This window comes from Protopterus annectens, chromosome 9.part0, assembly GCF_019279795.1.
Source record: "Protopterus annectens isolate FY-2018-M chromosome 9.part0, PAN1.0, whole genome shotgun sequence".
Taxonomy (NCBI): domain Eukaryota; kingdom Metazoa; phylum Chordata; order Ceratodontiformes; family Protopteridae; genus Protopterus; species Protopterus annectens.
This window is the reverse complement of record NC_056743.1, coordinates 1,436,882,553-1,436,906,252: the sequence shown is the minus strand read 5'-3', so window position 1 is coordinate 1,436,906,252 and position 23,700 is coordinate 1,436,882,553. Positions and strand designations below refer to the sequence as shown.

At 42.5% G+C, this 23,700-nt stretch overlaps 1 protein-coding gene across 1 annotated transcript in view; it reads left to right on the top strand.

The window, feature by feature from the left end:
* Positions 1-16,908, top strand: part of TCF7L1 (transcription factor 7 like 1) — a 580,879-nt gene extending 563,971 nt beyond the window's left edge. Inside the window, exons 14-15 of the mRNA XM_044084398.1 lie at positions 2,641-2,707; positions 13,939-16,908. Coding sequence (XP_043940333.1) covers positions 2,641-2,707; positions 13,939-14,390 — 519 coding nt within the window. The 3' untranslated portion in view covers positions 14,391-16,908. The remainder of the gene's footprint in view (positions 1-2,640; positions 2,708-13,938) is intronic.
* The last annotated feature ends 6,792 nt before the right edge of the window (positions 16,909-23,700 follow it).

Below are 23,700 nucleotides of genomic sequence, written 5' to 3'. Positions count from 1 at the left end.
CAATGTCATCTGCAAACATCATAGTCAACGGGGCGTCCTGTCTGATCTCATCTGTCAACCTGTCCATCACCACTGCAAATAAGAAAGGGCTCAGAGCTGATCCTTGGTGTAATCCCACCTCCACCTTAAACGTATCGGTCACTCCCACCGCAGTCCTCACCAGTGTCGCACTACCCTCGTACTTATCTTGTACCACTTTTACATACTTATCTGCCACTCCCGACTTCTGATGCCATAACCACTCTTTTATATAGTAGGCTTGCAAAGACAGATCTGCATGACTGCTTTTTGACTACTGAAACAGTCATGTGAAACATGGACAAGGGAACAGCTTTACTAGAGACATGTTCATCCTACTGAAGCACATTTGATATGGTCATTTATAACATGCTTCTGTATATTCTGACTAGTTGAGATTTTGCAGAAGGCCTTGTATAGCAGTTCACACATTAAGCTATTAATAGACTTTTCAATTTAAGAGAGGAAATGCTATGCTTACTCCATCAAAGGTTGTGTACCCAAGAGATTAGGCTCCTTCATTTTCCGCTTCTAAGCAACCAACATCCTTGAATTAGAACCACCTTTCCTTTGTCTGCACGCCTTCAGGTAGTGTTTCATAGCTTCTCATCCCATTCAGACATTTGGGTTAGTGTCCAGAAGTACATTGGTAACCTCAAGTGTTTGAGGGAGGACATCTACTCTTAGACGTGACTAGTTACAAATGGCTGGTCCCCCAAGCTTAATTGAGGAAGCTGTATAGCAGGTTCATAGTTTCATATACTTGGGTGCATGGCCAGAACCCTGGCTTTAATCATGGATGTAAATGCTGCCATTAAACAGATAAACCCTGGCTAGATGTTATGTCAGTAATTTTATTACTGTAACCCAGGCTGCTGTTAGTAAACGAGACCTTTATACCACAATTAGAGCATGGCTTACCTATTGTTTGGCATTTCTCAAGCAAAAATTAACATAGTCATCAGTCTTTGACCTGTATACTGTATATGTTCCCATTGCTGACCATATTAAGAAAGCATCATTGTGACTTATAGCAGGTTGGCTTTCCAGTAAAATATAATGTAATATGTTCAGAACAGGACAAAACGTGCAGAGATTTTCTTAAACTATTTGGCGTCCTTCACTTTGCCTTATAACTTGTTGCTGAGCTCATTGTCATATATGAATAGTATTGCCATACATGTCTCCACTTAAGTCAGCAAGAGTGGTAATGGTATCTCCAGATATTACATTTACTGCCAAACACAGTGCTACCAGTAGAACTTCATAACTGTTGACTTGCAGTTAACATCACTGGCTCACTTAGTTTTTGAACTTTAAGCTACTTTTAAACCTTTCTTTTCTGCTTTGAAAATTACACTGTTTTTGTGACCATCACTTTTGCTTAGTAATAGAAGCTGTAAAATACAGTGAGCATTTTATTTAACTCTTAATCTGTGCTGTACTTTTGGCTCAAACCATGTCTGAAATTAGTGTTTTGATCAGTCCACTGTCCTGCTTAACAAAAATAAAGAAAAGATGGACACAAACTTAACAGTGGTAGGCTGTCCTGCTTAACAAAAATAAAGAATAGATGGACACAAACTTAACAGTGGTAGGCTGTCCTGCTTAACAAAAATAAAGAATAGATGGACACAAACTTAACAGTGGTAGGGCTAGCCACCTGGCGGTGTAAACATTGGCTCTAGATGATTCTCACTGTTGAAGTGACACTCCGACCCCATGTGCAAAAATGGGGAAAAAGGGGTTGTGAATGATTGGATGGACACAAACTGATCGTAAGTTTCTAAGAATAGACGAGCTGAAATTAAGCACCTTGTGTGTGTAAAAGCAGTAAAGCATGATTACCAGTTTGCCTCTCACTTATGGTAGTCTTGCTTTTACAAATAAGCATTTTTCTAGAAACCCAGCTAAATTGGTAAATATAATCCACATCATCTCCTTCATAATGTGTGGCCACTTTGTCAGTGTAAATAGTGCACAAATTCCTTCAGCTAGACACAGATGTGCATGTCACTGTTGAAAAGCAATGTTGCGTACACTGACTAGAGTAACCATGAAGAAACAAGGTACAAATTAAAATCCCATTTGTCTGTCCCCCTAGGTTTTCTTTCCATTTTTACAACACTGCTTGTATTGTGCTTGCTGCTTAATTCTGTCTCCCTTTCGTTGACCATGACGCTGTAATTCATGACCATTGCACATCAGCATTGGCATGTTTAATGTTTTTCCTAGATGTTTGTGTCTGTAGTTTGGGTACTCTGTTTTAATACATTTGAATGGCAGTGTTCATTTTAAATGTATATATATTTTTTTGGGTGGGGAGGTTAATAGTAGTATGCCATGCTTGCATAAGTCTCTGGATCATTGTGGCTTTTTTTTTCCTGGTACTCTTCTCTTGTGACTTTTGTATATGGATTTTCAATGCAAGTGGAATTCTGATTTACTAATGGGGTTAGTGGCCATATGATTATATATGTAAGAAGCTTAGAAGTACAATGGATGCATAATTCAACATTGTGTCATAAAAGCATAAATATAAACCTCCAGATGTGCCTGTCTTGTAGACATCCTTAGTGTTTTGTAATGCGTTACCTTATTTTTCTGGGGTTTTTCCCCCAGGGCAAAAGGAAGAAAAGAAAAAGAGAAAAGCAACAGCAGCAGCAGTCCCATTCTTCAGAGACTGACAGTAAGTATCCCCATTACATGGAATTCTGAATGCAAGGTAACCATGTTCAAATCTCAGTTAAATTTGTGTGACATTTATATAGGTACATAAGCAATTGCTCCAAAAATAGACAGTCATTAAGAAAAGAGCAGAGATTGGTGCACTGGCATTGACCTTGTTAGACCGTGATTCAGGACATTAATTTCAGCTGTACGTTATCAGAAACGTGCCCCGAGTCATCTCATCGCTAACCCCCAACACTGCAACCTGTGAGAGATGCACTTATATAGCCAAACTGGAAGCAAAGCTCTCTTCACCCAAGACTGGACTAGACAGTCAAGAGGAGAAGGTAAACACTTGCACCACACTCATTACATAGTCCCCTCAAAACCTACACCACCAAAACACACACATAGCAACACAAAACACACACCTTCATTTGCAGAGGATCTCAATAAAAATCTGCTCAAGCAACAGAGACCTCCAAAGCAGAAACACATGCAACCTCCACCCCCTAACACAACCCAAATGACAGCCCACAAAGTGTGCCACGTAACCACAGCCTGCAAGACATATAACGTACCCAATACTCTAGTCATAGGTGACTCTCTAGTCGGGCACGAATGATCTACTCACCAGGCTAAACAAGGAGAAAGTTACTATCAGCTGCCAGGATCCGCCACATAACGCACATACTCAGGTCACTCTACAACAAGTACAAATATGACTCTGTCATTGTCCATGTTGGTGTGAATCTCTCCATGGACTACAGAGAGAGACATGGAGGTGCCCTCTAATCTTGTAGCCCAGGCAGGTATGACCCTAGCCCTGAGTAGCATCCTGCCATCACCCAGAATGATACCACAGTACAAGGACCAAATGATTGACTTCAACAATTGGCTAAGCCTCTGGTGTCATTCTAAGAGGATCCAGTATCTGGCTGCCTGGGATGACATGATCGACAGACCACTATGCTTTGCCAGAGATGGCCTCCACCTGTCGCCCTTGGGATTCCGGATACTGGCAAAGCTCTTGCCACCCCTGTAGTGCCTTTTTAGGCAAGGTTTAAATGACAAATTCACCACCGTAACAGGTGCAAGCTAGCAAAATCTGAGAGTAATGGTACTCAGTGCAAGAAGTCTAAACCTCAAAATGCATTCACTCAAGGTACTCCTTAAATGGAGAACATTGACATCTGTGCAGTGACAAAGACCTGGTTCTAGGCTTCAGAGAGCACCCCATGCATTACCAAGCTATAATTCGTACCACACCTTTCGGCCACCTAACCTGGACCAAAACACTAAAGGTGTGGAGGCTTGTCCATATTCATTAAGGATATCCACACCTCCAGGCTAGCTGCTCAGCATAATGCATCCAAGGTTATCCAAGTGCAACTAACTCTGAGCAAGACTGCAGTCCAAATTGTAGCTTACCACAGATCCCCCACCATGCCCCAGGATTCCCACTCTTCATTTCTTGGTACACTGGAAAATATTAGGGTACAATCCAACACCCTAATAATGGGCGATTTCAACTACCTCACCATTAACTGTGAAAATTGCTCATGTACCAACTCTTTTGCTCAGCATTTTCTGGAATTCATAAATTCCAACGCCTTGGATCAACTTATCCACACCCCCACCAGTGGCAGCAATATCATAGACCTGGTCATTAACCAACATGGGCGACTGGTATTCCACACCAGAGGTCAATTCCTCGTTGGTCAGATCCGACCACAAGCTAATCAGCCTAGACATCCACATCCCCCCCCCATTAGGGAAACCACCGTAAAAAATATCTCCAAAAAAAAAAAAAGCCAATCTGGTGTTCCCCTGCCATAACCAAACTACAACAGAGGAAAGAAACTGTTGCAAAAAAGAGTAAAATCCCCTGACTGGAAGAACTCTGCGGTCAGCCTCGGTAAGAAGCTGAGATCCCTCATAAATTCCTCCAAAGCTAGTTATGAAAACAAAATCGCCACTGATTCTAAAGACAACCACAAAGCCATTCTGTAGCTATGTCAAGAATCTCAATGGCAGCACCCAGATCTGCTGAGTTGCAGCACAATGGCATTAAATATACAGAACCAACTGATATTCTCAACATCCTGGCAGATGGGTTCAGTGCGAACTTTATACCCCCCACCCCCACCCCCTAAAGGGCTATCTGTATACCAGAAGAATGCAAAGTTCCTGTAATCACAGCTGAAAACCACACTCTTTCCAAAGCAACATCCCAGGCTGCGTTCTACATGAACTACAGAATGTACTGGCACCCCATGCACCATGTTAAATCATAGCCTCACCTGAATGGCGCACAGTGACTGTTATCCCATCCACAAAGGGGGAGCCACCACGGACCCTGGGAACTACCGCCCCATTAGCCTAATGAGCCTGGTCTGCAAGGCCGTGGTATCATCCTGGAACTTATAAACAAAGACATTGGTAATCTCCAAACTCTGGACCCCACCCAGTTCTGGTTTGTAAAAAGGCAGATCATGTCTCCTAAACCTGATTGACTTCTTTGAAGAAGTCACCAAAGCCGTAGACGAGGGTAAGGTGGTTCACACAGCCTGTCTAGACCTCGCCAAGGCTTTTGACACCATCCCCCACTTTGGAATTATAGATAAACTCACTAAACTAGGTATAAATCCCTATGTCACAAGATGAGTTGCCAACTGGCTCACTGACAGAACCAACACTGTGAAAGTAGCAGACTCCAAATCCAATTTCAGACCAGTGACAAGTGGAGTACCACAGGGTTCAGTCCTGGGTCCTCTCCTGTTTGGTATCTACTTTTCTGAAGTACAGGCTAACACAGAAGGTCTTTGGCTAACTAAGTTCGCAGATGACTGCAAACTAAGAGCCATAATTGAAACTCCTAACGATGTGGGCATCCTACAAAAGGGCCTCACTGAGACAGATGCCTGGTGTCAAAGCCATGGCCTCAAGCTGAGTGCCAAAAAGTGCATAGTCATTCCCTTTGGTAAAAACTCTGTATCCATGAGCTACCACATAGGTGGTAGCCTACTTAACAATATCTCATCATATGTCTATTGAAATTGTTACCTTTTTATGTCTGTATATATCTGTATTTGGAGCTTTTCTCCTCGGGTCTTCACTGAAAATGGGCCAAAAACCCAGCTGGCCAACCCGGTTAAAAAATGCCAATAAATAGAGACCTTGGGGGTACGGGTAGACAGTAAGTCTCCTTTGATAATCACATTGCCACAGTAGTCAGGGAATCTTTCTATGTTGCACACCATCACAAAAGGTTTCTCATCCAGGAAAAAAGATGTTATTGTTCCCCTCTACTCCTCACATAGACCCATTGTAGAGTACAATGCCCCTTTTGGTATGTACCTCACAAGACATCTACAACAACTGGAAAGGGCACAAATACCTCACAAAGAGGATTACCGGCCTCAACAGATGCCCTACGCAGACAGTCTCAAAAAACTCCATTTGTACTCCGTCACATATTGCCTACTCAGAGGCAGTCTCTGCCTAACATACAAAGCTATGTCAAACCCAGAGCTGTAGGACATGCTCCACTAAATCCCAATCCCGCCAAGCTTACACTCTCTAGGAACCTAAACCTTGTCACCACAATAAACAGAACATGTTGGAGGGATAGATTCCTGTCTCAGAGACTTCTCATACTCTGGAACAAACTACCTATCTGCATCAATCAAAGCTCCTCGTTAGCACTCAAGAAAAATCTTGTTGGTTGGATGGGAAATAAGAAATTCACCCCGTGATCACCTCTGTGACTCTGCTCGACAGGGGCATGATCACCTCTGTGACTCTGCTCGACAGGGGCACAGGAAAATATTTTTCTTGGGTGGCGAAAGCCAGGGTACCTTTTTGGCTAGGCTTGTATAGGCCCTAGGGCCGATAGCCTAGTACCTACCTATGAACCTATTAATGATATATGCTCATAAAATGAGGCATAAACACATTTGCAAACTCTCATTATGAGAAGTTCCACTTTTATCGATCAACAGCTTATGGCTTGCTTCAAAAAAAAAAAAAAAAAAACCTCCCAACTTTGACTAGCACGTGTTTTCTCTTGGTTTTAATTAGTACATGTGAAGTTCTATCTCGACGTTCATTCTTTACTGATGGGTTCGGAGCCAATCCCTCTGCTACGAGATGGCCAATTGCAAAGCTCGAAGTCTTCAAATAGCTTGAGGCCAAGTCCCTATCCCATGATGCACCTTGAGTTACCTCAGATCTAGTTTGCCGCTGCAACATTTTGGAGGTTCTGCATTAGCTCGGGCCAGTAAAACTTTTTTTTTTTATACTTGTATTGATATTTAGATAGATAGTTTAAATAGTTTTAGAAAGCTCTTGCAGCTTTTCGGTGTGTGTTTCTACATTTTAGTCCCTTCCCTTGGTGTGATTAAAAATTGTCCTAGTTGGCCTCTGGTTTTAGGCCTAGTTTACAAACCTTTAATAGATTGACCTTTTGTCACATTTTTTTGCTAAATAATTAGATAGTATAGTTATTTGCTGTGTGGTGTGTTAGCCTTGAAATTTTTTTTAGAAAGGCTTGAATTTATTAATTACTGTTGTGGTTTTTCGTAGATAACAGTAATTTTGTCTAACATGGATATTCTTTAGAATTTTTAGACAGTGTGTTGTACCTTATAGCAGCTATACTCTTCCTTTGCATAGTCTGCTCATATTGTGTGTATAAGACAATGTGTTGACAGTAACTTACCTTTTCCTGTCACTTTAATATTTACATTGGCATTAGTGTGTGTGTGTGTGTGTGTGTGTGTGTGTGTGTGTGTGTGTGTGTGTGTGTGTGTCTTATCCACAAAAAGCCTTAAATAAAATCAGGCTAATTTCCTTTAGAATTTTTTGTGGTGACAGTAATTTTTCTCTTTGAGTTTCAATGGCTGCCCAAGAGAAGCATCCTAAGTCTGGCTTCAAGAACTGCCCAAAGTGTGGCCAAAAGATGTCTGTAACACAGCCATATGAATTGTGTGTACTGTCTAGGAGCACTGCATTTACAAGATAGCTGTGCTATATGCCATTCCTTCTCTTCCAGGGTCCTACAGGAAAGGAAAAGAAAACTAGTAGAGGTTTATTGAAACTGTCCTTCTATGAAGCTTTGAGCGACCAAGATGGATCTAGCAAGTCCTCAAAGTCTTCCAAGACTTCTGAATCTAAGAAATCTCAAAAAAATCTTCGACTTCGGCTCCACTGCCGTAGGAAAAGACAGTCTTTTTTTTCTTTTCGGAGCTGGTCCCCAGTCTTGGAACCGGTATCCGAATCTCCTAAGAGTCCATTACTGCAGTCAGTACCACCTTCAGTGTGCTCATCTCTGTCCTCTTATCAGCCTTTGATCGGGACGTGGATCGTGTGGTGCAGAAGCTGTTACTGGCACTGGCCATGGCGAAAGTTTTATCGGCTTCGACTCGTGGCTTTGGAGTCAGACCCTTACACCAACTCAAACTGTTCCTCCTCTGTGCCATGCTGGGCATTCGGAGCCGGAGGAGTACCTGTTTATTCTGGAACCCTTCGGAGCCGACGCATGCTCCAGTGTCTCTGGCTCCTTTCACTCTGACTTCTGTGCCGATAGAGGACTCTAGGAGCCGACACTCTCTGGTCCGAGAAGGATAGTAGGACCGACTTGTCTGTTCTGACTCTGCCTCTCGGGGCTTAGCCTCGGATGAGCTCTGCTCCTACCTGTGGTGTGTCTGCCCTTCGATGAGCTGATGCAGCTGGCCTCACAAAGGGCATGGGAGTCTCCGGATACTATGAAACCTGTCCCTAGGAGGCCTAATAAGTTAATTTCTGCCCCCCTTGACAAGTCTTTCTTAACAAAAGGTGTTCCAGTTGATGCCAAGGTGGTGGCGGCAGCCACAAAAAAGGAAATGTCTGAAACTTCCTCGTCTATCCATCCTCTTAACAGAGACCTCCAGGATCATGGCTAGATATGGGAAGCGCATGTTTAGTTCAGCAACTTTTTCTCTTCGTTCGCTCAACTGTTTAACCCATTTTACCAGGCTACAAAGAGATCTCCTTAAAGAGCTAGGAGATGCTCTTCAGGTTACAGTAGCTGCAGCAGCTACCGACAAAGTTGCCACCCAGCTTGCTACCCTCAATTGTATAGTAAACTCATCCATGCTCTTCATCTCATATGCAGGTGATGGAATGAATAAGGCAGCGGGTACAGGAGTAGCTCTTGGGAGACACTCCTGGATGCGCTTGTGTTCCTTCGTGGAGCCCTTCAAGTCATCCTTCATGAATACTCCCTTTGATGGTTCGTCCCTTTTCAGGCCTAAAGTGAAGGAAACCTTAACCAGGTGCGAGCAGGACGGAGACACTGTCTGCCGTTGGGGTCCATTTTTCCACCCCTACCAGACCCTACCCTACCCTAAGGGTCAAAGGGGAGGAAATATGTGGTTCCAAAAAGCCCAAGGAGCCTTTCAGGACACACTTGGTGAACCCTCCACCAGAGGCAGAGGAGGGGGCAATAATAGAAGACACCCTCTCGGCAGAAGGGTCCGCAGCACCAGTGTGACAGAGATCACTTCTCTGGGAAGCTCTACCTGCGCTCCTGAAAGGAGGCTCTACTGTCCAGCTTTGGAGGCAGTCTGGGTCGCTTATCTTTGCACCCAGATGCCTGGCTCAAAATAAAAGACAGCTTGGGTACAAAGTATCATTTCCAGAGGATACTTCATCCCATTCACCATACCCCTACCACCCATAAGAAAAATCTTGGACGTTCCACCCAGTTACAGGGAACAAGCAACAATAGAGGTCTAAACATTGCTAAGCAAAAGTCATCCAACCAGTCCCAGCAGACCAGACAGGATCCAGAACTTACTCTAGATTCTTTTTAGTTCAAAAAAAGACGGGGGACTGGAAACCCATATTGGACCTCAGCAGACTGAACAAATATATAAAGAAAGTGAAGTTCCAGATGGTCACGCGTCAGTCTGTACTTCCCTTCTTTGGGAAAGACAATTGGATGTGCTCTGTAGATCTCAAGGATGCGTAATACCACATAAAAATGGCCAGACCATCCAGGGATCATCTGCACTTCTGGCTGGGAGCCAATCATTACCATTTTCAAGCTCTGCCCTTTAGTCTCACTACAGCCTCCAGAGTGTTCACCAAATGTATGGCAGTGGTCATGGCTCACCTGAGGCGTTCAGGATTCCAGGTGTTTCCGTACCTAGACGATTGGCTCCTTACCGCCACCATCAGACATCAACTCATTCAGGTCAGGCAGTCCACTCTGTCACTCTGCAATAAACTAGGCATTACAATCAACTCTGAAAACTCTGCCTTGTCGCCATCGCAGCATATAGTTTTTATCGGGGCAGAACTGGACACCACCACCACCACCACATTAAGGCTTCCAATAGAAAGTCTTTCTTCTTTGTCAGCATGTCAGCGTTCTGATATCCAAAGACAGAGCACCAGCATCAGAAGTTCTGAAATTGTTAGGCATGATGGCAGCAGCAATTCTAGCCATACCACTAGCTCATATGCGGGGATACTACAATGGCTGTTGTTCACTCAGTGGTCTTACAAAGAGCTTCCCATGTCTCACTTGATAATGATCACAAATTCCTGCAAAAAGCATCTTCAGTGGTGGTTGACCTCACTTCATGTTATGATTGGACACCCATTTGCGCTACCCTCTCCAGTGACCACAGTCACCACGGACGCTTCCCTGATGGGGTGGAAGAGCATTTTCAGGGAAAGACAGCCCTAGGCACATGGACTGATCAAGAGACACATCTGCATATCAATTCTCTAGAGATGAGAGCAATACTTTTGGCATTGCAGCACTTTCAGGACTCTTTCTCTGGGTATGATTGCGATTTAGACAACATGCCGGTGGTGTGATATTTGAACAAACAAGGAGGAACCAGGTCTTGCCCCCTTTGTCGCGAGGCTCTGAGTATGGCAGTGGGCTGTTTCCACCCAGTGCTTTCTGTTGGCAATGCACATCCTGGGGAAATCCAACATGATAGCAGACAAGCTGAGCAGAGTAATCTTGTTGCCCCACGAGTGGTCCCTCAAGAAAGAAATAGTGGCCAGGATATTCCACAGGTGGGGCCAGCCTTGCTGCGACCTTTTTGCCAGTCACATGAACACGAAATGCAGAAGCCACTTGGCCCTGATTCCCCCTCCGGGAGAAGCCCCAAGGGAAGGACTCGTACACGATTGGTCTCCAGGTCGCCTCTATGCATTTCCACCAATCCCGTTGATACCCAAGGTTCTACAGAAAGCAAAAACCCTGAGAAGGATCAACATTCTAATAGCCTCTCATTGGCCTTGTCAGATTTGGTTCCCCTTCCTTCGACTTCATCTTTTGGAGGACCCTTGAATTCTAGACCCAGTTCCGGACCTTCTGACGCACTCGGGGAAATTTCATCCCCCTCTGCAGTCCCTGAAGCTGACAGCTTGGCTGCTCCAATTCCCATCATAGCCAGGTTCCTTAACTTTTCCAAGGAGATGAAACAAATTCTTATACTCTCATAAATCTTCTGCTAGGAAGCTATATCTTAGCAAATTAAACAAATTTTCTATATGGATCTCTAAAAACAATATTGATCCTTACCAAGCCCCTATGGCCTCCATTTTAGAGTTCTTGACTATGATTTTTAACAACGGAGCTGCAGCAGCAACAGTTCATGTTCAACTGGCTATTTCTAATTTTCATCTTGGATTTGAAGGATTGAATATTATGTCACACAAGTTATCCAAAGCCTTTCTCAAAGGAACCTTTCATATTAGACCATCTGTGAAATCTCCCTGTTCTCCATGGAATCTAAATTTTATGCTTTCCCGCATAATTCTTCTGCCATTTGAATCAGCTTTCGCTTGTGACCTCAAATTATTGTAATGGAAAACCATCTTTTTAGTAGCTAATACTTCTGCCTTCAGAGTGTCAGAGCTTCAGGCTTTATCCATCAAGCTTCCTTATTTGGTATTCCATGCTGAACAAACCCCTCATTCTTGCCCAAAATTTGCACTGAAACTAATCTCAACCAAGTTATTGATTTGCCAGTCTTCTTCCCCAACCATTCAAACAATTGAGTACATGCTGCACAAACTTGATGTTCACAGACAGCTCAGATTTTATTTGGATAGAGCAAAAGATTTCAGGAAATCAGACCAGGTTTTTGTTTCATTTTCAGACTCCAGGAAGGGGTAGACCAGTGGCTAAAGTAACTCTAAATGGTTATCTGATTGTATCACCTTTGCTTATTCAGCTGCCAATATGCCTTTGCAGCACAAAATTAAAGCTCATTCAACCAGAGCAGTTTCTACATCTGCGTTTTCTCCCAGACTTCCTATTGATAACATTTGCAAACCTCATACCTTTATCACTCATTACAAAGTTGACAAGGCCTCCAGGGACAGGGCCTCCTTTGGATCCACGGTCCAGAGAAATATACTCCCATGAGCCACCCTAGATTGATGTTGCTTGGGACGCTACCCATCAGTAAAGAATGAACAGTGAGATAGAATAACTTCACATAAAGAAGTTATGTACTTACCATAACATTCCATGCGAGTTGTTCATCTCGCCTTCATTTTTGCGTCCCTCCCTCCTACCCCTGCTGGCTGTTAGATGACCGAGATGCTGGATCCATCCTGGTTGCTCAATCCTTCTATACCTTTCTCTTGGGAGTGAAAGAATGACATATGGTATCATTATACGCAGCAAACCAAGATCTGAGGTAACTCTAGGTGCATCATGGGATAGGGACTTGGTCTCGTGCTATTTGAAGACCTCGAGCTTTGCAATTGGTCATCTCTGAGATGAGGGATCTGCTCCAAACCCATCAGTAAAGAATGAAGGCGAGATGAGCAACTCGCATGGAATGTTATGGTAAGTACAGAACTTTTTTTATGCTTTGAACCCTTCTTTTGTTACTTCCCATTTGAGCAGTTAACCCTAGTCCAAGAAGTATCTAATCTTTGCTAATAAATCCATCACAAAATTGCAAAAAACTGTGTATTTTTGTGTCACAGGGTTTAAAGAGTTGAGGCACTGATTGCCACGTGTGTGGAAGTTAATATTGCCACCAAGAACCAAAAAGGAAAACTCCAATAATAGTGTACTGGATGCGAGTTACTCCAGCCGGAACTTAACATGCATATCTTCAACAGGAATATTTCTTTGCAGCTCTAATTTCTTTTTTTCTTATCAACAGCATCTGTTACCTCAGTTAATTGTTGGTGCAGTTTTAGACTTCCAGTTTCTAGTTACTGCATTTTGACAAATTTTAATCAGTTTACTAGTGCCTCTTCATTTTTGTTAACAGTATTAATTTGCCTTATAATGGAAAAATTAGTGATTTAGTAATAATCACTGCTTTTCCACAGTTTTATTTGCAGTAACCCTTGCAAGTCCAGTATATCTTTTGGTCAGGCCAATGGCGTGTGTGTGTGTGTGTGTGTGTGTGTGTGTGTGTGTGTGTGTGTGTGTGTGTGTGTGTGTGTGTGTGTGTGTGTGTGTGTGTGTGTGTGTGTGTGTGTGTGTGTGTGAGAATAATCATATAAATACATTGTGTGTGTTACTTTGTCTTATTAGCCCCTGTGTCACAGCCCCGCAAGTGGGATCCAACAGGTGTATATCTTTTGGGACTGTAGGAGAATTTATCTAAGTATTTCCAAGCAAAAATTATGAAATTCCTGAATTTAGTAGTAAAGCATAACAGTTGGCATAAGCACCCACAGTTTCTAGTATCTGTTATTATTTTTATTATCTTTCACGTATATTTTTTCCATCCTAACCAACTACCTTGATGTTCAGATCTCTCGATGCTCTGAATGTTGTACTTTATATTCTTCTATCTCCTGACATCCACCAGTAAGGCATCATGACATGGTATTTTTCCCTATTTCCTGCCTTTGTGGTGATCCCTACATTACTGATTTGATCACTGGTCAAAAAGGAGAGAGACTAGATTCTAGGGTGTCTCATTGTGTGGCTGACTTGGGTGCACCATGTGATGCTGTTATGGGTATTCACGGTTGACAATTAGTCTTTCATTTGGAGCTTTGCAGAAAACAATGCACATTACTAGGTGTTGACCTACTGAAATAAATTTCCTTGGGGAAATCACCATTATGGTAAGTCCTGTCACATGTACACTTTATTTTTTTTTTTACTGTTTTATTCTAAGTCGTTAATTGTATTGCTTTTGTTTCTTGTTACATACACACTGTAAAACTTAACTGCATTTTCTTATTTTTTTTCTTTTACAGATCCTCTTATGTCAAAGAGTAAAAAGCAATGCATTCAGTACCTGCCAGCCGAGAAGACATGCGACAGTCCAGCATCTTCCCATGGAAGCATGCTGGATTCTCCTGCAACGCCGTCTGCTGCATTGGCTTCTCCTGCTGCTCCAGCTGCCACTCATTCAGAACAGGCCCAGCCTCTCTCCCTAACTACCAAACCTGAAGCAAGGGCACATCTGGGCTTGCATCCTTCATCACTTCATTCAACAAAGTCTGCCTCATCCTCTGGCCTGACTTCACCAATTTGTTCCCCACTTAGTAGCCATTCACCTCTGCTGTCAAGGCCTATGCCTTTTACCTCAGTACCGTCTTCGATATTGACTTCTCCGGCATCTTTCCAGGCTACAATACATTCCCATCACGCTTTGCCAATGTTACAGGCTCAGCCTCTCTCCTTGGTTACCAAATCAACTGACTAAATGTTTTTAGGTCTTTTTATATTGCTGCTGTAAATTGCTTCAGCATTAATAGTCAGATAAAAATGAAGTTAATGGTCAATATTTGACCACTTTTTAAAAAATATTTTGTAAAGATTTTCTTTAGATAAAAGCGGTTTACATGTTTTAAAGGTCATTATTCAATGTTACAAGTAGCTCATTTACAAATTTTTAATTCACTGTATTATATATATATATTTTTCTCTTTGACAGACAAAAATTGTGTAAATATAAACGAAACAAAGAGTTTTGTAATTCTGAATTTCCCCACATAGAAGTAATTCCTATGTTTGGTATGGGAAAATAGTGAGGAGCTAGTCACTGTTGATCGTCACAGTAGGCATTGGGGCAGAAAAATAATTGGTCCTGTTTTCACATACGTGCAGTTTTGAACATGTTCCATGTTTGCCCAGTTATGTAGGAATACGGGAACTGGGTCAGAAATTACTTTCTCTTGACAGCTTCAAATGTCGAACTTTGATAGTATCTGCTTACATTTGCTGGTGTTTAAAGTTGTCCTTTTTTTTATAGCCCTTTTGCCACCTGCACTAAATTAAAAGGTTGCAAATCGGTGTGTAATTAAATGTGTGTGTGTGTCTATATTTGAATGGGTATGTGTGTATATTTGAATGGTCTGTTTTGTGTATACCTATATCCAGTCTCTGTCATTTACATTTTGATATATTTAATAAGAAAAACAAAACACTGTAATGCTTATAGAAACATTTTGTTACTCCTTTCACCCCCCATAATATGTGCCGTCGCTTCTCATATGCTGTTTTTAATGTTTTTAATGTTTGAACTTGGTGAAACATTTCAAATTCATTTTAGGTGGTATGCTATGGAATTTACACGAAGCAAGTGTAGCATTGCCAGAATTTGCTCCAGTGTATATAAGTGCGCTATTGTGCACCAAGAAATACTCCCGCAGTTTGTAGTGGCCTTGTGGTGTGTGTGTGTGTTTTGCCTGTGGGAAGTACAGACTTATTCTCAGATTACACACATATGCAGTACAAGTCATTTGGGTTCAGAAGATTGCATGGTTAAATGCATGCAGCTTTTGATGGGATAGCTTGGTATTGCTGAAGACCTGCTGTACTCTCTCGAGTCTTTCTGCAGACAGAAACTAGCGACTTGAAGTACAACATTGAGCAAAAAGAGTGCCCCTGCTATCATAGTGGCATGAAACACTCCATAGTAGTAGTACCCCAATTTGCCAAGTCATAAGTGGAGCAAATAATTTAGTATTATTTGATCTATTTATTCTTTCATCTTTTAATATGCCTTCTAGATACAAACATCTGCTTTCAGGAGTAATGCACAGGAGTAATGCAACAGGACTGAGTTAGACTTGATCAGTCACACATTTTGTGGTTGATTAGACAACATTTTAAATTTGTATGTATACTTTTGTGATTTCATTGTAAAGCCTCTTTGTTTTGATAGTTATACTAGAGATCTTTCATTGGCACTTTTATTTTGCACATACCTATTCTGTACGTGCTTTTTCTTCACATACAACGGCTCAGGTTTATAACTGGCTACAGTTCTAAACTGCTCCCCTTCCAAAATGCAGTGCTTTCTTGATTTCTGCAGCTGTAGTGCTCTTGTTTTGACTTTGATATTACAGCTGCAGTGAACTGTAGAGAAGTAATTTACTGCGGTGCTGACTTGGTATGATACTCATGTATTTGACTAACACCAGCTCCGTAGGTGCCAGCATAGTTGGTCATATAACTGTAGATATGTAACAGTGAGATAAAGATTACGTTGGTGAAGTGCCTATCCTAAGAAGATGTCTTTTGCTCACCAGTTTTGCTTCCACCTTGTGTTTAAAATATAGACAGACTGCCAAACCTTGCAGCACAGAACAAATGTGAATAAAATTTTAACTGGGCTCATTTACAGTGAAGCGAACTGAAAAGGGTTATGTGGTGTTTCTTTTGTATACAATTATGTTGTAAATAGATTCATAATCTTTTATAAGGATTACTCTTTCTCCATTGTTCCATTTGGAATTCTGCCTCTGCATGTATGTGTTTGCAGAGCTGTGGGTGCTGCTTTGATGTAGAACTGTTGTAATGCCCATGGTACATTAATGTAGAGTGAAGCAATTCCATGCTGAGGAACAAGAAGTATGGATGTCAGCTAAACTAGAGGTATGCTCCTCCCATTCTAGGATGTTTAAGCAGCATATGCTCAGTCATCTTCTTTTTGAGTAATGCGCCTTACATGTTTGCTTCATTTGATGTAGCCCTGTCTAGGACTGATGCTGCACATCCTCAATGGAGAAGAGCGTTAACGACTGAGAGAGACTTTCCCCTCCTCTGTTGGTGCACTTCTTATTTTTTTTTTGTTTTGTTTTTTTTCCCTGAAATATCTATTGATTTTTTTTTAAGTTGCAATGTACATATTGAATTTGTAACTTGTGTTCTGTTTCATTATTGAAAAAAATGATGGTAAACTTGTATTAAAATAAAACCTTTTTGAGACCAGGTCAGAGGTTTGTTTTTAATTGACTAAGTTTGTGTGTGTCTTTCTTTTATTTTAGAGATAAAAATGCAAATATCAAATTTTGTGCAGCAGTGATACAGTAAGTATTCCCTGGTGGTAGTTCATGGAAAAATGCCTGTTTCTGTTTCCTGTTACAGATTGCCATTTTTACAGTGAATTATCCGTCGGGCTTTAAACCTACACAGAACTCGGTCAGCCAGGGCGGGAAGGAATGGGGAGAAGGTTAACTTCTAATGGTGGTCTGTATTGGCTCATAGTACTCTGTCTCTCTGTCCTCTCCCATCTCCTCTTCACTGTAATCTCAAGAACTACTGACACTTAATACATTTCTACACCTCGCATTCAAATTTTTCTTACTGTAGACATTTTTACCCTTTATTGCCCATTTATCATAGAAATGTGGCAGGCAGTCTGTGATGTTTCATATGAGAAGTTGCGATGCCCAGCCCAAAAACTGATCATTGAACTGGTATCTCTGGAGCTGTCCCTTCTGTAAGAACATTTTGCTTTATCCTTTTAATGTTGACTGTTAATGTTTATTTTCTTTCCTGTTTGAAAATTCCATTGTCTTTGCAAGCATCACCTATGTTAGGCTGTGTCATGGATAAGTTCCTGTGTCACTGAAGTTTTTTATAAGTACATGCTGAAACACCTTGTTGTCGTGTAACATCCCCTGTCTGGGCCAGTAATCAAGGAGGCTGAATCCTCACAACTGATACTGGTGAAGGACATTCACTTGGAACAAAGAAAGATAGACACCGTATTTCCAGATGAAACTCTATGCTCCAAGCATAGTTTCCCTCAAGAGCTCACGGGGAACACAGTCTGGGGTCTTGGGTTTCCCTCTGTTTTCTTCAGACCCCCTAATAAGACTCCCCACTGGCATAGCTGTAGAGTTGAGTCCTCAGCAGAGTGTCCCAGATCAAGTCTTCCACCACCCTCATTGTGAAATGGTACTCTGTGTCCCTGCTCCAAGTAGCTGACACACACACACTCTGAGGATTGATCACACACACACACACACCTGGGAAAGGCTGGCACAGATTTACTAGCTCTGCTCTTCTGCCCAGACTATAAAGGGTAGATACTGCCACCAGTACATTCCAAAGCCTGCTACTCTTAAGGCTCTTTCAAAGATATCCAGTTATACTGAGTGATAGTAATACTAATACAAATTGTAGTGTTTGGCCAATGCAGTAAGGTTTCCAGGAGTAGCCACATTGTCACCAGATATGTATTCTCAAAGGTTAAAACATTCTGTAAAAGGCCAGCCACAAAGAAAAGTTTAAATATATGTAATAATAATAAAAGAACATGAAAATATTAAACATCTGTTTACAATCAACATCAGAATTTCAATCACAGGAAATATTAAAATAACGTAAATGAATAAATTCACACAGATACAGAAAAACAGTAGTTAACTAATCTCACTATATTTTTCCTGACTGATCTAAAGAATTACTATTCCCTGGTTACTTACCAAAGCAAGGCAAAATGAAGTGGGTGACCGTCATGTTTCAAAAACAGACAATGCTATGTTGTCCTATCTCGCCTTCGTTCTTACAATGATGGGTTTGGAGCTGATTCTCTGCTCCGACTCTGACGAATACACAGCTAAAAGACCCATAATACAGTGTTGTAATTCCCCAGATCTCGTTTGCCGCTTTACGAGGTTGGATGCGCTCATCTTGCCCGTGGCTAAGTTGTGAAAAATTTTCTTCATTTTTTTCTTTTAGAACCTATAATCTTTTTCTGTATTATAGTAGATGTGTTTTTCTTGCATTGTAGTTGCATAATTAGCTTTCGAATTTAGTATTGCCTAAATTGTTATAGCCTATTCCCTTTGGTGCTGCTTTTGGCCATTGTTTCTTAGGCCTTACTGTATCTCTTGTAGTGGTTGTGTCTTGTCGTAGATAAATAGGCTTGTTTAAGTTAGAGGGCTTGTAGTTGGTGTTTTTTTTTCTGGGAAATAGGGCCGTTTGAGTTAGAGGCCCTATTTTATTCCCTAGTTGTCTGTCTCCTTAGTGTTTTCTGTAGTTAGCTATAGATCAGTTTAGTAAGTTAAATTTCTTGTTATATTGTGGTCTTATCTTTATCATGTCCAAAGACCCAAAAGAGAGCAACATAAGCCTGTTAAGCCTGTGTAGGCTTAAAAAAATGCCAGACATGTTCACAAAAAAATGTTAATCACAGATGGTCATGTCATATGTATGTATTGCCTTGGAGCTATTCATTTACAAGAGAATTGTACATTTTGTCATTCCTTCGGTGCCAGGGTTTTACAAGAAAGGAGAGAAAAATTGATCCTTAAAGGGCTCTTAAAGCCAACATTTGAGGAAGCTATCCACAGTTCTTCCTTTTCTTCTCCGTCTTCTAAAAAGGACATACCTCAAAAGAGACCATCGGCTCAGTCGGAGCCGCCAGTCAAGTTACTAAAAATTTCTAAGGCCACTACCTCTTCGGCTTCACTGTTCTCTGAGCCATCGGAGGTTATATTGATTGACAAGGCTGGTTCTTTGGTTCCAAAGCCTTCGGAGCTGCAAGATACGTCTTCTCTGAGCCAGTCCATAGATATTTCACTAGTTTCCCCGACACTAAGATCTCCCATTCTGCACAGGTCTCATTCTCCATCCCTATCCCCCAGGTCCACCAGGAGCTTATCTGACTATGACGTGGAACGCAGACTCTTGAAGTCGCCGGCACTGACTATAAATTATTTTTGGCTCCGAGCCTACTTTACCAATCGTACCCACTGTAGTTCCTCCTTTGAGCCAAGCTGGATCTTCAGAGCCAGAGTGCTTGGTATCACTTAATGTGGATCTGTCAATTCCGAGACCCCCTTCGGTGTTCATGGAGCTGACTTCTGCTCAGACACACTCTGTGCCGTCTGGAGAGTCTAGGAGCCGGTGTTCCCGGTCAGCCCCGATCATCTTCGGTGCCGACCCTGCTCCTTTGAGTGTCTTCCCAGGTTAGCTTTGCTCCTAAATCAGCCTCGGGTCTGATCTTGCTGGTTCTGGTGCCTTCCTCTGTCTCCTTTGCACAGGGGGAGTTTTCGGAGCCAGTGGGATCTGCCTTTGAACTAATGTGTGCTGTCTACCCATACAGCTCCACGTAAGGATACCAGCACTCATCCACCTAAGACACTGGCTACTGTCTTGGCACCACCCATTCCACAGGACAGCAGAGATCCAGAGTCTCAGGATTCCCCATTGAGCGAACCCCTCTCCTCCGAGGCCTCCACAGAATATCCTTCTGAGGAGCCACCTCAGAAGAGAACTTGCAAGAGGAAGAATGTAGACTCTCCAGATGAGTCCGTCACTTAAGACATTGACCTAGAGGAGTCGAAAGGGTCCCCACAGTCATCCTCTGATATCTCATGTGCAGGTATTCTAGAGATCCTGAAGCAGAGAGGCGACTGGCAGGCCACCACCCCTTCTGATGAGTCAGTGTACCTGAAGGCTTTTGGATTTCAGCCTTAAGCCTCCTGGGTGTGTCTACCTTTCGATGAGCTAATGGACCTAGTTACTTGAAAGACATGGGAGTCACCTGACACAAAGGACCTAGTCCCTCTAAGGCCAAACAAATTATTTTCAGCTCCTTCGGGAAAGGATTTCCTCACTAAGGGGGGGGGGTAGCTGTAGATGTTATGGTGGTGGAAGCAGCCACCAAAGAAGGAACTTTGAGACATCCTCATCTGTTCATTCTCCAAATAAAGACTCTCGAATGATGGACAGATATGGGAAGCTTGTCCTTTTAATCAGCGATGTTTACACTATGCTGAACTACCTAACTCACTTTACAAGGCTACATGAGATCTCCTGAAAGAGCTAGGTGATACTCGACAAGGTACATTAGATGCGGGGATGAATGAGAAGGTCTCCTCCCAGCTATCCACCTTAAATTCCATCGTCATCTCCTCCATGAGGCTGATATCCTATGCAGTTAATGGAGCAAGCAGGGCAGTGGGTTCCAGAGTTTCCCTTGGGAGACGCTCCTTGATGCGCTTGTGCAATTTTGCGGAGCCCTTTAAGTCTATTTTTACTAATGCCCCTTTTGCTGGTTCCTCACTCTTTGGACCCAAAGTAAGACACTCTCACCTGATGCGAGCAGGAAGAAAGAACTCTCTCTGCCATTGGAATATGTTTTTCCATACCTTCAAGACCTTATCCTAAAGGTCAGAAGTGGGAAAATGTGGTTCAAAAGATCCCAGAGAGTTTTGCAGGACGCATGGGGTGATTCCTTCCGGGAGGTAACAATGGTAGACACCACCCCAGAGGTAGAGGGGGCCTGTAGAACCAGGGTGACCATCATTCCTTTTCCAGACACCCTTATCAGCGTTCCTGAAAGGAGGCCCGGCTGCTCTACTCTGGAGGCAGTTGGGGACGTTTATCTTGTATACCCAGAAGCCTGGCAAACTATCACAAGAGACAAGTGGGTACTAATAATAATATCCAGAGGATATTTCATTCCCTTCTCCAATCCTGTTCCACAGACCAGAACAATCCCAGATGCTCCACCCAGTCTAAGGGAGCAAGCAACTATAGAGATTCGGAAGATGCACAAATGAGTCATCCAAGAAGTCACTGCAGACCAAATAGGAGTCTGAAATTACTCAAGATTCTTTTTGGTGCCAAAAAGAACAGGACTGGAGACCCATATTAGACCTAAGCAAATTAAACAAATTTGTCAAGCAGTCAAAGTTCCAAATGGTGGACACTGCAGTCTATACTTCCCTTTTCAGGGAAAGACTATTGGATGTGCTCAATAGACCTTCCAAGATTCTTACTACCACATAAAAATGGACAGGACATCGAGAAGGTACTTGGGCCTCTGACTGGGAGCCAGTCATTATCAAGTTCGAGCTCTGCCATTTGGTATCACTACAGCCCCCAGAGTGTTCACCAAATGCATGGCAGTAGTCACGGCTCACCTGAGTGGTCTAGGATTCAGAGTGTTTCCATATCTAAACGACTGGCTCACATCTCCCACCACCAAGCATCTACTCCAACAAGCCAGGGATCTGACATTGGACGTTTGTGCTCAGTTGGGTATTAGTCAACTTTCAAAAATCTGCCTTGTTGCCCTGACAACATATTACTTTTATAGGCGCAGATCTGGATACCACTTCTATGGTAGCATGTCTTTCAACAGATGGAGTTGCAGCACAGCAGATATTTATTTTCTTCCCAAGACCAAGGTGAAAGCAAAGATAGTTTTAAGATTGTTAGGGATAATGGCTTCCACAATAACACTGGTTCCTCTTGCCAGAATGCATATGAGGATCTTTCAATGGCTGTCGTTTTCCCAGTGGTCACTTCAAGAGTTTCCTATGTCTCACCCGATCAGGATAATGGAATCATGCCACAACTAATTAAGATAGTGGATACAGCCATGTGACCATAGGGAGATCCTGTGTTCCACAACAATCCATAGCTACGGTGACCACGGACGCTTCCCAGATAAGGAGGGGACATTATCTGGGGAGAACAGTCCAAGGTATATGGCAAGAACACGAGGCTCACTTGCATATAAATGTCTTGGATGAGAGCAATGCTTCTTGCATTGCAAGCACTTAACAACTCTGTCCCACTAGGGACAATTGTGATAGTCAGACAAATATGCCTGTGGTCTGGTACATAAACAAGCGGGGGGAACCAGATCTTACTCTCTCTGTTGCGAGGCCCTAAGATTTTGGCAATGGGTAGTTTCTTCCCAGCGCTTTCAAATAGCAACGCACATTCCGGGAAGTCCATTGTGATCGCGGACAAGCCAAGCAGGGCAATTTTAATGTCTCATGAGTGGTGTCTCAATCAGAATGTAGCGGAAAGGATTTTGCAAACATTGGGTCTGCCTTACTGTGATTTTTTTGCCACTCCCATGAATGCCAAGTGCAGCAACTACTTTACCCTAATCACCCTCCAGGGGAGATGCCGAGAGATGCACTTGCTCACAATTGGCCCACGGGACTTCTGTATGCCATGCCTCCATTTTCTCCTGTACCTAGAGTCATTCAGAAAGCACAGTTCTTGGGAAGCAGGATAATTCTCGTTGCTCCTTATTGGCCTCGTCAAATTTGGTTCCCCTCTTTTTGCCTCATCTTGAGAAGCCTTGGCTGCTCCACTTCCCAATTTAGTCAGGCTTCAGAATTTCACTCCTACTGTTAAACATATCTTAATGTCCTTGCGTAAAGCTTCCACCAGAAAACTGTATTCTAGCAAAGGGGAAAGGTTTTCCCTCTGGGCTCAAAGCAGGAACACTGATCCCTTTTCTGTGCCCATCCACTCGGTTTTAAAATTTTTGTCAGAACTCTTCCAACAAGGTTCAGATGCAGCAACCATCAGAGTACAACACGCTGCAATGTCAAATTTCCACATTGGTGATTCTACCTTGGACTTAATGTCACACAGGTTGTGTAGAGCCTTCTTGAAAGATGCTTTCTTAAGACCTCCCCTTTCTCCTTGGGATTAAAATTTGTTCCATCTCACCTGACGTTACCACCTTTTGAACACTCATCATCTTCAGACCTCAAGTTCCTTTCCTGGAAGACCATTTTTCCTGGAGGCCATAACATCTGATAGAAGAGTATCAGAGCTGCAAGCTCTATTAAACCACCATATTTGAAATTTCATAAGAATAGGGTATCCTTGCGAGCTAATCCATCCTTTTTACCTAAAATCTCTTCAACTAACATAAATCAATCTATTGAGCTTTCAGTGTTTTTTCCTAATCACAGCAACAAGGCAGAATACAAATTACATCAACTGGACGTGCACAG